General features: G+C 35.9%; 1 protein-coding gene across 1 annotated transcript; it reads left to right on the top strand.

Annotated features, from left to right (window-relative positions):
• The first annotated feature begins 1,965 nt into the window (after window positions 1–1,965).
• LOC149557468 (PAPA-1-like family protein / zinc finger (HIT type) family protein) lies at window positions 1,966–7,659 on the top strand. Its single transcript, XM_089832123.1, has 6 exons — window positions 1,966–2,315; window positions 5,605–6,175; window positions 6,495–6,595; window positions 6,699–6,788; window positions 6,876–7,003; window positions 7,239–7,659. Exons 1-6 carry the CDS (start codon window positions 2,094–2,096, stop codon window positions 7,381–7,383), a joined length of 1,257 nt encoding a protein of 418 aa, XP_089688249.1. The 5' UTR covers window positions 1,966–2,093; the 3' UTR covers window positions 7,384–7,659.
• The last annotated feature ends 5,066 nt before the right edge of the window (window positions 7,660–12,725 follow it).

Genomic DNA, 12,725 nt, shown 5'->3' with positions numbered 1-12,725 from the left:
GAAGTTTTCCCCTACCCACTACAATGTCTCCACTATACCTCAACTCTCCTCTCTCACATCCTCTCCCAATGATATTGCCATTGATTGAACACTTAATTGAATTGGCGATAAATTGTAAAAAATAAAACATGTCATTAGTCTATCTTCTCCATCTTATCCTTCATAACCAAGAAACTACCATCCTTACTCCACAAATCCTCTCGAATGCATTATTGCTCATTTCAAATTACAAATTTACTTAATATATATTTGATTTCTTTTTAATAACTTGCTTGCAAAAATTCACATTACAAATTTAGCTTATATATATATATAATGTCAATGGGCCCTTGGTCTATTGGTGAAGTTGAATGACTCATAAAGAGCCCACCAAATATCAAGTCTTGTTCAGTGCAAGGGTCCAACACCATAAGGGATGAGATCGATATCGTGGCCTAGGTGATTTTGACAGTGTGAATGCCCCTTAGTCCTTGGCTTTAAGTTGAAGAGATTTCATGCACGAGTGTGCATGTATTGGTTGGTAGCTCATAGCCCTTGTGCCTTTGCTAGATTGTCTCACAAGTCTAAGAGGTTTCATGCACAAGTGTGCCTGTATTGGTTGGTAGCTCATAGTCCTCGCGCCTTTTCTAGATTGTCTCACAAGTCTAATTCCTCCATCATTTAAAAAAAAAAAAATCTTATAATAATGCACAAGAAAGTTTGAAAAACACAAGAAATAGTCCTTATTTTTTACAGAAGGACAAATAAATAAAATAATAAAAAGTTTAGTTAATTTTGCATACCATGCATGCAATGAAAATTGTAGGGCACTCCCTACTAAAGAACTCAATTTCGACCTAAGGTGAAATCAACTAGGGGAGAGGACCCAATAGTGGAACGGGGTCCAATAATGGATCACCCTATGGTGAACATAGATTCCAATCTTCCAACACATTTTTACTATATATTGTAATTAATTGATCTATTTGTAAATATAAAAAAATCTAAATGTTGATAAAAAATTACACCAATTCTTGAACACATGAAAACTTATAAATGTTATAGAAAAAATAAATAAATGAATTCATTAATGAGTGAAATAAATAACTTTTTGTCTCAAACAAAATATCATAGCTATCTAATATATGTATATCACTCAAAACATAATATGCTCACTTAAATAAACATTAATATCTTAGTGTACACATACTATTCTTATGTGTAATACTATTGGGGTAGCAATGTATATGCATAAAGTAAACCATATCAATAATATGCATCATCACAAATATAAAAGGTGAATACCAATAAATGCCTTGTATTTTCTCATGAAATGTGTGAGATTGTCAAAAAAATTTGTGTCCAACTGCTAGTCCTATGTGTTGGATATAAATTGTATTTTATATAATAATGTGCTATTTTTATAACAACAAATAATCTTTTTATGTTGAAGTATTTGTCCTTTTGTGTTATATATAAAAGTTGTATATAACAAATATTTATGATTAATAATAACTATTTGGTCCATTTAAGTTCCATATATGTTACATTCATATAGTTATACAATATTTTATTAACAATAAATGATAATTTTAAATTCAATTAGTAGAGATTTTTAGATTAACTTTTGGTCGAATGTTCAAAAAGTCATTTTTTAGACACATTTCACTAAGTGCACTATTTTAACGAGTTGCGTGATGAGTCACACCTTCAAACCTTAGTTGTAGGTAGTTCAATATCCATTTTACATTTCAAAAAAAATGAAAGTATTACGACATCCCATGTAGCAGCTACATATTGACGAAGTTAGCCCTCACCACACGTCCTCTTCTCGTTATCTCTGAAGAAGGTCAACAATCGAGATTTACTTTTTACCTCTAATAAGAAACAATCGAGATTTACTCCGTAATTTTAAAAGTAGAGTTAGTGGCAGTAAGAATGCACTTCCTGCGTTTTAACCCTTTCTCTGTCAAGTCACCGAGTTCTAACGGAACAGAGAGCAATATGACCTTCCGAGTCGTGCCGAGTTCGAACTCGAGAAGCGACAATCATAACTTGAATCGAATAATAGCAAAAGTAGGGTTTTCCAAAACCTGCAATTGAATAGAGAAATAATGGAAAACAATGAAAGCTTGCATTTGGAGGGCGCACGGCGGCCCAGAAGCGTATCTACGAGAAGACCTCGATCAGAGTCCCACACTTTCCCCAACAACGCCAACGCCAACGCCAACGCCAACGCCAACGCCGTTCCTGCAAATTCTTCCCATCACAAGCCGCAAAATATCTCATCAGGGTCTTTAAAATCTTCCAAGCGCCGTCACAGGCTTATTCTTCCAGTATGATTTATCCCTGTTTTTTGTAGAGCTGATGTTTTACGTTCCAATTAGTGTGGTTTTTTTGTTTCAAATTTTTGAAAGGACGTTACAGTAGTTTGAGTAGTTAAGTGAAAGAATTTGAATTGTCCCCGCGGGTAATCCTATTTTTCAAATCTGAGGTTTTAACCCTAATTGCGGATCCAAAGTTTTCTGTTGGCTGTGGCCGCAAAGTGAAATTTTGAATTTGGAAGAATAAGTAAAGATTGTGGACGAATTCACTTTCATACATAATTTGCGCGCCACTGGCGATTCTTGTTTCCAATTTTTGTTTTAGAAACTGGTGGGGTTAAGCACATGTGTTCTTCCGAAAATTAAACCACTGAATTTTTTGGAATAAAGTTTTGATAGGCCTTATTTTTCTTACACTGAATCATAGCACTGAACGATGTCTGATAAGAATGTTTTGAAAGCGCTATGTGAAATTTTATATTGTATGAAAGTTGTGGAAGGGCTCTCTAGAATTTAACGTTCTAAGAAATATTTGGAACGGCTGTGTACAATTCTACAATCTTGGTGATAAAGGTAGATTTGGAACGGCTGTGTACAATTCTACAATCTTGATGATAAAGGTTTAAACTTATGAGCTCATCATAGCTTATCACGGTATTTTACGTTGGACATCTCCAGGGATGTCAAACCAGGTTTCTGCAATTAAAGCAAATAATGAGGCCGTGGATGTCAAATAAGTTCATGCACTGCGAAAAAACAATTCATTAGGCCTGGATGTTAAGCTAGGCTTTTGCAATGAAAACAAACAAGTAGTAAGGTTTTAAAAGGATCCGCAAATTTTACCCACTTTAGACATTTCCTGGATTTGTAATGGGGTTTCTGCAATGAAAGCTAGTAGTTGATTAGGCTTTAAAGAGTGGCACAAATTTTATATGCTTAATAACAATGCAATTAGTTATACGTTAAAAGGATGCACAATTTATTTCCACTTTGTGCACCTCCTCGATTTCAAATCAGGTTTCTGCAATGAAAGCTAGAAATTGATTAGGCTTTAGAAAGATGTACAATTTTATATGCTTAAAAACAATGCACAAACATTCAACTGGCACCGTGAATTCTCTAATTTCAAATGCACCTGCAGTTATGTTGCTAAAGTTGCACTGGTGCCAGCCTGCCACTGTTAGATCCCATATTTTACCTAAATTCAATGCTTAACATGTTTCCCAGGATTTGAATACAGAAGGCTCTGCATGCTATTGTACGGTTCTACTTTATGAGGTTTATAGTGTTTTTTCATTCACTTTTTGGTGCCACTTGACAAGTTAACAGCATTAGTTAATTAGGTTCTTTAAATTGTGCATGAAATTTTTTAACACATGAAAATTTCTGAGACACTGTCAAATCTACTGTTAAATTTCTTGTTTAGTTTTGGAAAACCTGTTGTAAAATTTTACAATTTCTCCAACTGAATCTCTTCCATAAAGTTTGCCACCACTCAAAACACTAGACGTAGAGTTGGTATACTGTATTAGTGATTTGAAGAATTAATATCTCACCTACGATTGGAACTTTGTGCTCTGCATTTTGATTTTAAGTTGCTATAGCAAGTTTTCATTTGTCTTCCAGTTTATGTTTGATGCAGGATTTTATCAATTTGAAAAATGTAATGACTTGACGGATCTGAACCCTGGGCCTTACATATTTATGATGTCTGCTATGGACAATTTTTATATTAAGTTTTAATTTTAATTTTATGGTGTTATCTTACAAGGAATTAGCCGACCTTTAAAAAGGTCATTTGCACTGTCAATCCTTTAATTTCAGATACATCCTTATTAAGACCTTTGAGCTCCCTGTAACAAAGTTTTTGGAAGCCATTTTTAGAAATTTAAAAATTGTGGATTCTCCACGAGAGATCGCATCCATTAAAGTTGCCATGTACTTAGAGCTAGATGTTGTATTTCATATCATTTCAACACTCAAAATATGGTCTCATAGAATTCGAATGCAAGGCTCCAGTCTTGTTTACTTGGCTACACACATGAAGTTGGATTTGTTCATTCAGTTTCGCCATGTAAAGCTGGATAAGATAGTTTATGGTTTACCCAATGTCTACAACTAATCTGTCTCCTAGGATTTGCAGTTGGGGTTGCGCAATGAAAGTGCTGATGATTTGACACTCAAGTACATCCAATTCAATCTGAATATGAATTAAATTAATAAAAAACTAGTTTGATCAAGTCATATTTCAAAATGGTAGTTGTATGTGTTTTTTTCCTTAAATATTTTGATTCTACTAGCGAAATATGGATCTAAGAACTACCAGCTTACTTGGGGGATATTCTGGATTCTTTTTGGATATTTGATTAACAGCATTGTGCTTGTTGAAGGATTTTTTTGTTAAAGAGTACTCTATTTTTGCTTGCAAATGTAATGATGTAGGATTTGTTTTTCTTCCCCTTTTTTCTTTAGTAAATTTATGTCCATTTCAATTTTATCCTGAACAAAATTTCCAGACATAATGGTTGTTCAATGGATGCAACAGGGAGAATTTTAGTGGCTAATATTAGCTACTCCAGTTCTTTTGTTTATTTCCCTAAAAATACTAGTAATGCTAAAAGCCATTTTTGGGTTTGTTGTCCAGTTATATTGGTGCAAGGTTATTTGTATGATTGCTGTTTACTAGTGAGAACACAAAATATGTTACTTTATCCAACTTCACGGTGACCTAAAAATATTTTCAACTGTTATTATACAATAGGTATTTTGATCTTCACAACTTCTAAGAATGCATTACTGCATTGTTCCTTTGTTGGCATACTTTGAAATATTGAAAACCATAGCATACTTTTTAATCTATTTCTGAGAATAACTTTTGCCACTATTCTATGTCCTGCTTAAGTGATTGTCCCGTTTATCTCTATCAGAAGCCTAATTAAGTGTTAGATATCTGCTAACATGAAAAATTGAGTATTATTTCATTTTTACTAATAGAATTTTTTTCATTTGTTTCTGTTATTAAAATGGACCATTCAACCTTTACACTTGTATACAGCTTCTATCATCTATGTTTTGATGTATTTTGTTGATAATTTTCCTTGTGATAATATGATAATTATATAGTAATTTGTAATATCGTAATATATGTCTCTGAATGCTATTGACAAGTGAAACAAACAAGATCCCATATAATTGGGTAAGTTACAAGTGTTAGGTATTCACAATTTGCATGCTAGTCACTCTTCTCTATCATATAAATTGTGAATCTGAATGGCATTTGCTTCTGATGTGCTTTTTGCAGGAAAATTCAGATGATGAAGATGATTTCCCACCAAAGATGGAAAAGTCCTTACAAGTGTCACCTAAGGTTCTACCCACTATTAAAATTCCTTCTATTGCCATGCTTTCCGATTTTAAATCGAAAGATAATCGACGGAAAGCTCTGGATGATGGCATGGGTAACAGGAGGATGGAGACACATAGTGATGATCCATCCTTACAGCCACTAAGAAAAAGCTCCAGGGTTCCAAAGAAATATGTCCCAGAAGATGAGTATCTTGAGGTTGATGAAGATTATGAAGCAGCAAATGCGAAGAAGAGGAAGTCAAAATCTGAGAAGGGTCTAGAAGAACTGTATCAGGAAGATGATGATAAAGCACGTCTATCAACTGGGGAGGATTCGGAAAATTCAGAGTCTGAGTTTGAAGATGCAAAGAGGAAAGGAGATATTGCAACTTCTCCAATTGAGACTAAAAAAGATGTTCCTTTGACCGCACGTCAGAAGGCTGTTCAAATGTCCAAAGCAGCTGATGCAGAAGTAGGAGAATGCCTGGTTGAATTTCCAGACGGGCTTCCCCAAACTAGTCAGAGAAGTATGTGATTAATATATATATTTTTAAATTGAAGCATTTTGGTCTCAAGTATAATCCCATTCTCATGAGGTTTTCATGCTTTAGTGTTGTTCTTTCTTCATTCATTGTCTTGTCTTTCGATTAGTAAAATTATTGGGAATGATTATTTTGAAGTCAGATTTCACAAGATGAAATATACGGGAAGCTTTTCTTTTTGTTCAAAGAATTACACTACAAAATGTGGATGTGCATAGCCATCCTGTATCTATGGATAAAGGAATTGGCTAGAATTTCAAATCACCTTATCGAGTTTCCCTAAATGTAAAGAATTGTTTGGCAGAACGTCAAGAAAAGATTCCAGACTTTGAATTGCAGTTGAAGAAAGCAGATGCAGCACGGAGGCGGAAGATACAAGCTGAGAAGGCAGCTCAAGAGATTCAAGTAAAACAAAAAATGTTTCACTTTTGTCACATTCTTCTCTTTCCCCTCAATTATGTTTTTATGTGGTCTTAATTAATTCATCTTCTTTTAAATTATGTTGCAGGCAGATGCAATTAAGAGAATACTGGGCCAAGACTCATATAAGCAAAAGCGAGAGGAGAAACTTCGAAGACAAAGGGATGAAATGCAACAGGTGGGCTGGATCTTTTGAATTGTTTTAGGGAAAAACTGAATTTGGTGTTTTCTTTCTTGTTCCTGACAATAATAAATGTGATCACAGGAGAAAAGAGCTGCTGCAAATACAATGTCTTCAAATAGTGTGAGATGGGTCAGTGGGCCATTGGGAACGGTAGTTTCATTTTCTGAAGATTCAGATTTTCTTGGCATTTTCAATTCTGCTCCATACAGGTTAGTATTGAATGGTCAGATTATATAAATAATCAGGATTATAGAGTGAACTGAAATATTTACTACTAGAATTTTTTAAGGATATGTGTTAGTGTTTTGTTACTCTATATAGATCCTTTGCTTCTTAAGTGGCGACAGTATCTAGAAACTTCCTTCTTTGGACTCCTTAATTTCAAAGAACTTATTGCTTGAACTTTTAGCTAACTGTGTTTCTATTGTGCTTCTATACTGTTAGGTATCCTCCTGCTCGCGAGAAATGTGCAGGGCCTTCATGTAACAATGCATACAAATACAGAGATTCAAAGTCTAATCTTCCCCTCTGCAGTCTTCTTTGTTACAGGGCAGTTCATAATATGGCAGAACCTCTCCCATCTCATTAGTGTCATGGACTCCACTTACTTTTCTCTGCCGTATTTCTTTCTTGAATTACTTGAATTACAGGAGGTGAATGTGATACTACTATGTTGCTGGTTTTGGCCTAAATACTCACTCAAAGAGGTTTACTGAAAATGTTACACTAGAAAATGGTACGCATTAAAGTATCTGGACAAAATAATGCTTCTCATAACATCTTATTGCAAGACTGCAAGTTGATTATGATTCTATTGTAATTTTATATAGTTTGATTAATTATGATGACATATGTTTTTATCCAAGTTCAGAGATTCACCCTCAAGAAATCCATCCGGAATTGTTTTCCCTGTGATGTTTTCCAGCATACTAACTGATTGCACTAGGTCCATTGTGTTAGGTCTCTTGAAAATATTACAAAAGGACGTTTGTATTATATGTAAGTAAATCTCAACTGAGTTGCACATCAATACATACAACTTGCTTTTATAAATTCGATTTAATTGTTTTTTTCTGGATCTAGTGATCTCTTTAAATGTGTTGAAGGATGAAGTATACTGTATTATATATTAGAATTTGTTCTATTCTATTCTCTTAAAAATATTACAAATGAACATTTATCTTTCATGTTAGTAAATCTTAACCCAGATACGCAACAATACATAAATCTTGCTTGTGAGAGCATAAATTAAATAACTCATCATATCCATGTTGCCCCCTCGCCAACAACCTGCAAAATATAGATAATCTATAATTATTTGGCATATGAACAACCGTTGGCAACCAAATTCATCACGATTAAATAAAGATTATATTTAAATTTGGCAGGTTCAAAATAATAAATTGTGATTGCATTTTTTATATCATTGAAGGCAATGATAATATCTGGAAAACTCCATTGTCCATGGAATGTAAAAATCTTGAACAGCTTGTATATATTTTGTAGCTGACATTTTTCGTGGACAATTGACATTATTTTTAGGTCATTTATAACACATGATGTACCCACATCAACTTAATAAACTGAGTACACTCTTTTAAGGGTCAAAACTCTCTGGATTTTGTCTTAAAGTGTACTGAATTACTGAGAATATAAGTTTGTGACATAGTAACATGGAACCTTCCCACCCCCCACTTTTGCCCCATGCATGGGGGACTTGGGGACTCCATTCCCCCGTCCCCAGTGGTGCCGCCAGATTCCACCACCTCTGTCAGGGATGGGGGATGTCCTAGTGTTAACTATTTGCTGATTTGACCTTTTTATGTTCAATGTTTGATGTTCCAATTCAACGCAATGTTCATACATCTTTATATCTAATATTGCAATAAATATTTTCATAACTAACATTTTGAGTAGCATATGTATAATATATACAATCCCCTCAATCCCCCCGTTGTCCCCAAATTAAGGCTCCTCTGACCCCCTATCCTGGAAACTTGTCCCCCCATTCCCTTGTCCCCTTGTCCCCTAGGGTGGTGTAACTATTGTGAATTCAACTTTAATGAATCGCTGGGATTGGTATGACTCTTGGATGTCTCAGTTATATCTGTGATCATTTTTCTCCTCACATTAGACTCCACATGGTTCTTGGCTCTCACAAGTAGCACCTTTTCTTTTGAACTCGCTGCACGATACACTATCAATTTTAGTAAGGGGAAGAGTACCAATAATTGATGGGGTGTTTAATTTCGTGATGTTTTTGCTACGATGACCCCCTAATTACTAATATGAAAAGAGTCTAAAACACAATCATTCATGTACCAATAATTGGTCACACATGAACCAATAGTTGATCATTTTTTATCTTTTTTGATTGGTAATTGGCCTTTTTGTGCGCCACTATAAGGACATTTTTATATGGGTACTGAGACATTTGGCTAAAAGTACTAGTATGGGGCAGCAATTTGAAATGACCACATTTTGACCCTTTGGTGTTCGATGATTGCTATAAAGTTTGGGCAACTCGTGAAGAAACTCACAAAGGCTATGTCTTCTTCCACACTAAAGAAGATGCATTGAGAGATGAATTATACAATTTTCCCTAGTCTACTGAACATAGTCTGTGAAGTGGGTTTTAAGTCAATTGTAACTCTCTTAAGCATAAATACTCATGGTTATAGTTGGAGTCATCTTTGTGGATTGGTTAAATGCTTGTAGAGGAGCTTTTAGGGGCTTCAAAGATTCTTTGAATTTGATGTCCCTAATACTATTATAATTTTTGTTTAATGGTCGACAATTAATGTATTATCTCTCAAGCCCACTCTTTATTTTAATTTTTTTGTAGCTTGTCGGCGTGGCAACGTTTTTTTGTAATCCTTCGAGAAGCTTCTCCAAAGCCTTTTATAAGGTCAACTTGTAGGCATGTGATGTGATTTGGTTTTTTTTTTTTTGGTATTGCGAATTCTTGTGGGAGTTATAAGTGTTGTTTGTCATTTTGGAAGTGCAATATCTTCTCTATTTGGCTCTTGCGGTTTCGATGGGATTCAATCCTCATCCTATTCTATTCAGTGCATTCTTTGAATCACTTTCTTAGATTTGGCAAATCAGAGCACCATCTTGTTTGTGAATATAATATTGTCGTTTATTGGCGATTATTTGTTATATCTTTGTGTTCAGTGCAGATATTTATATTTGGCAAATATTTGCATCTAGTGGTACCACCTCACACCACTTTCCTCTTGATACTTCTTCCTTTGTACTCGTCACCACCAGTTTCCCTCTTCCTCCATATACTATATGACCACCACTCTCTTCCTCCAACACATTCCATTGCATACCCCAATTACGAACTCCATCACCTCCCTTTTTGTATGCTTATACCCTTTGTGCTTCATTGGCACATATCCCCTCTCCTGTACAACTCAACTCTCCCTCCACCTTTGCTCACATCTCTCTCTCCTTCATACCGTACGCTACTCTCCATTCATCGTATCTCTCCTCTATCCAACAACCAATTGTATGACCTAACTCCACACTGTATGTTAGAAATTAAGGACAAATTTTTTCTATCATATGCAACTTCCAAGGGATTAATAGGAGGACAACAACTGAGTGAAAGATGATGCAACTTCTAAGGGAGCTAACAAGAGGAAAACAACAATTGAGTGGAACTTTGCTGAATGGACAACAGTAGCTTGGTGAGACCTTTGGCAAAGGGTCAAGAACAAATTGGCAAGAAGGAAGGACAAAATGGGCACAATGATAATTCTGTCAATGAGAGGCTTCATAGAGAGCACTCCCACACATGACCAATGGTGTCAACATTTCCCCAACAATTAGGACAATGCGGAAAATAAGAGCCTACCTTCCTCAAGATGCAAGATTAGAGTTGATAAGATTGGTTTGATGCCGGATTTGGAGCATAATTGTGCTTGGATTATGTGGATTTGCAGATGAGATATTCTAGGAGGTAGAGCAATTACAATGATGACATTAAACCAAAGATTGGAAAGATAAAATTATCATGCTTTGATGGATCTGGGTATACATCAACACAAGCATGGGTTCAGAAGGATGACACATACTTCCAACTCAACCTCGTGCCTAAAGAAGAGGCAATCAAGTTTGTGTCACTTCACTTGGAGGGAATCGCTCATGAATGGTGGCACCATGGGATGGTCAGCCTCGGTCATGATTGAGCCACTTCATATGTCAACTTCACAAAGAGACTTCTCGAGCGCTTTGTCGGATATGATCTGGAGCTCAACTTTAAGGAGTTAGCACAACTAAAGAAAATTAGATCAATGGAGAGCTACATCACTGAATTTTAGAGGCTATCAATGCGAGTGACATACATTTTAGAGAGAAGACTTGTCGTCTTATTCATGGATGGATTGATCAAGACCTTAAAGGGTTTAAACCCCAACACACTTGTGGTAGCAATCAAGAAGGCACATACCATGGCAACATCCGCTTCTTTCAAAATTTACTTGTACACCAAGCCACCCCTAACTCCACACCAAGCTCCCTCCAAAGAAGCAATCAATGGATGAAGCCATGAGACACAATTTGAGGAGGAAGCTTTGTTTTAATTGTAAGCAGTCATGGGAACCAATACACCGATGCTTAGGAAAGGGGAAGGTCTGTTACATTGAGGTGGTGTCAGACAATAAAGAGGATGAGGAACCAGAAACCAAAGAAGATGATCAACAAGCTTCCAAAGAGGTTAACATAAACCGCGTAGAGAGGATTGCCGTGCTAGTTCATTGAGGAGGTACCATCGCTCTTGCTAGCACTCTAAGGTGTACTCTTTTTTGGGTATGAGGCACTCTCCAAGGACAAAGGGTCATAGTCATCCTGGACAGTGGGGCCACACTCAATTTCTTTAATTCATCACTCGTAAAATAAAGAGGTTTGGCTATGGAGCACATGGAGGATTCCAAGTCAAGATAGCAGGAGGAAACCTCCTATCATGTACCCATTTGGTCCCACAACTTAGCATTACCATGAGGAACCATACTGTGACATAAGACTTCTTTGCAGTAGATCTGGATGACATGGAAGTCATTCTCAACATTTAGTGGATGGAAATTTTGGATGAGTACACACAAGGCTTCAAAGAAAATTGGTAAAGGGTAGTAGATTGACTATTGGGATGATGAGCTTTGGTCATTGTTGGATAAGCATAGTATGGTCTTCGTCAACATCCCTCCTAGCATACCTCCATACAAAAGCTTTGAGCCTGCCATTGAGTTGGAGGAAGGAGCCAGATCCATCATCACTACACCCTACTACCATCCTAAAAGGTTTAAGGATGAGATAGAAAAATGATCCAAAAACTCCTAGAGAAAGGATGGATTAGGCCCAGTTCCAACCCTTTTTCAATATTAGTAGTTTTGGTTAAGAAGGATGAAAACCTTCGCATGTGTGTGGACTACCATGCATTGAACAAGATACCATAAAAAATAGGTACCCCATTCCTAGGATCAATGAATTACTAGATGAGTTACACAATGTAGTCTATTTTTCCAAATAAGATTCGCACGAGGGAGGAAGATTTGGAGAAGATAGCCTTCCATTGTCATTACATTCATTATGAGTTCTTGGTTAGCCCATTTGGGTTTACCAATGCTCCAACCACCTTTTAGTCATGCATGAACCACATCTTTAACAATCAACTGTGTTTTACCTATAAGACACGAGAGGAACATCTGAGATATTTGGATGAAGTACTTAGTATCATGGAATCACAATCATTGTTTGCCAAAAGACTCAAACGTGAATTTGGAATGACATAGATATTGTATCTAGGACACATCATTAGTGCTCGAGGGGTGCAAGTACACCAAGAAACGATTTAAGCCATCTAGGATTGCCTACCACATAAGAATCTCTCTAATTTGCATGGATTCTTTATTTTGTGCATTTATT

This window comes from Cupressus sempervirens, chromosome 5 (genome assembly GCF_028749045.1).
Source record: "Cupressus sempervirens isolate cs-2001-9-10 chromosome 5, ASM2874904v1, whole genome shotgun sequence".
NCBI lineage: Eukaryota > Viridiplantae > Streptophyta > Pinopsida > Cupressales > Cupressaceae > Cupressus > Cupressus sempervirens.
The sequence above is the reverse complement of the archived record's forward strand: the minus strand, read 5'-3'. Positions and strand labels throughout refer to the sequence as shown.

What these genes read in the sequence shown, in the direction of transcription:
- LOC149557468 (XM_089832123.1), top strand. Translation starts at nt 2,094, where the DNA reads ATGGAAAACAATGAAAGCTTGCATTTGGAGGGCGCACGGCGGCCCAGA. An exon ending in GTCACAGGCTTATTCTTCCA is followed by an intron (nt 2,316 to 5,604) that starts GTATGATTTATC and finishes TGCTTTTTGCAG; the next exon opens with GAAAATTCAGATGATGAAGA. An exon ending in AAAGGGATGAAATGCAACAG is followed by an intron (nt 6,789 to 6,875) that starts GTGGGCTGGATC and finishes ATGTGATCACAG; the next exon opens with GAGAAAAGAGCTGCTGCAAA.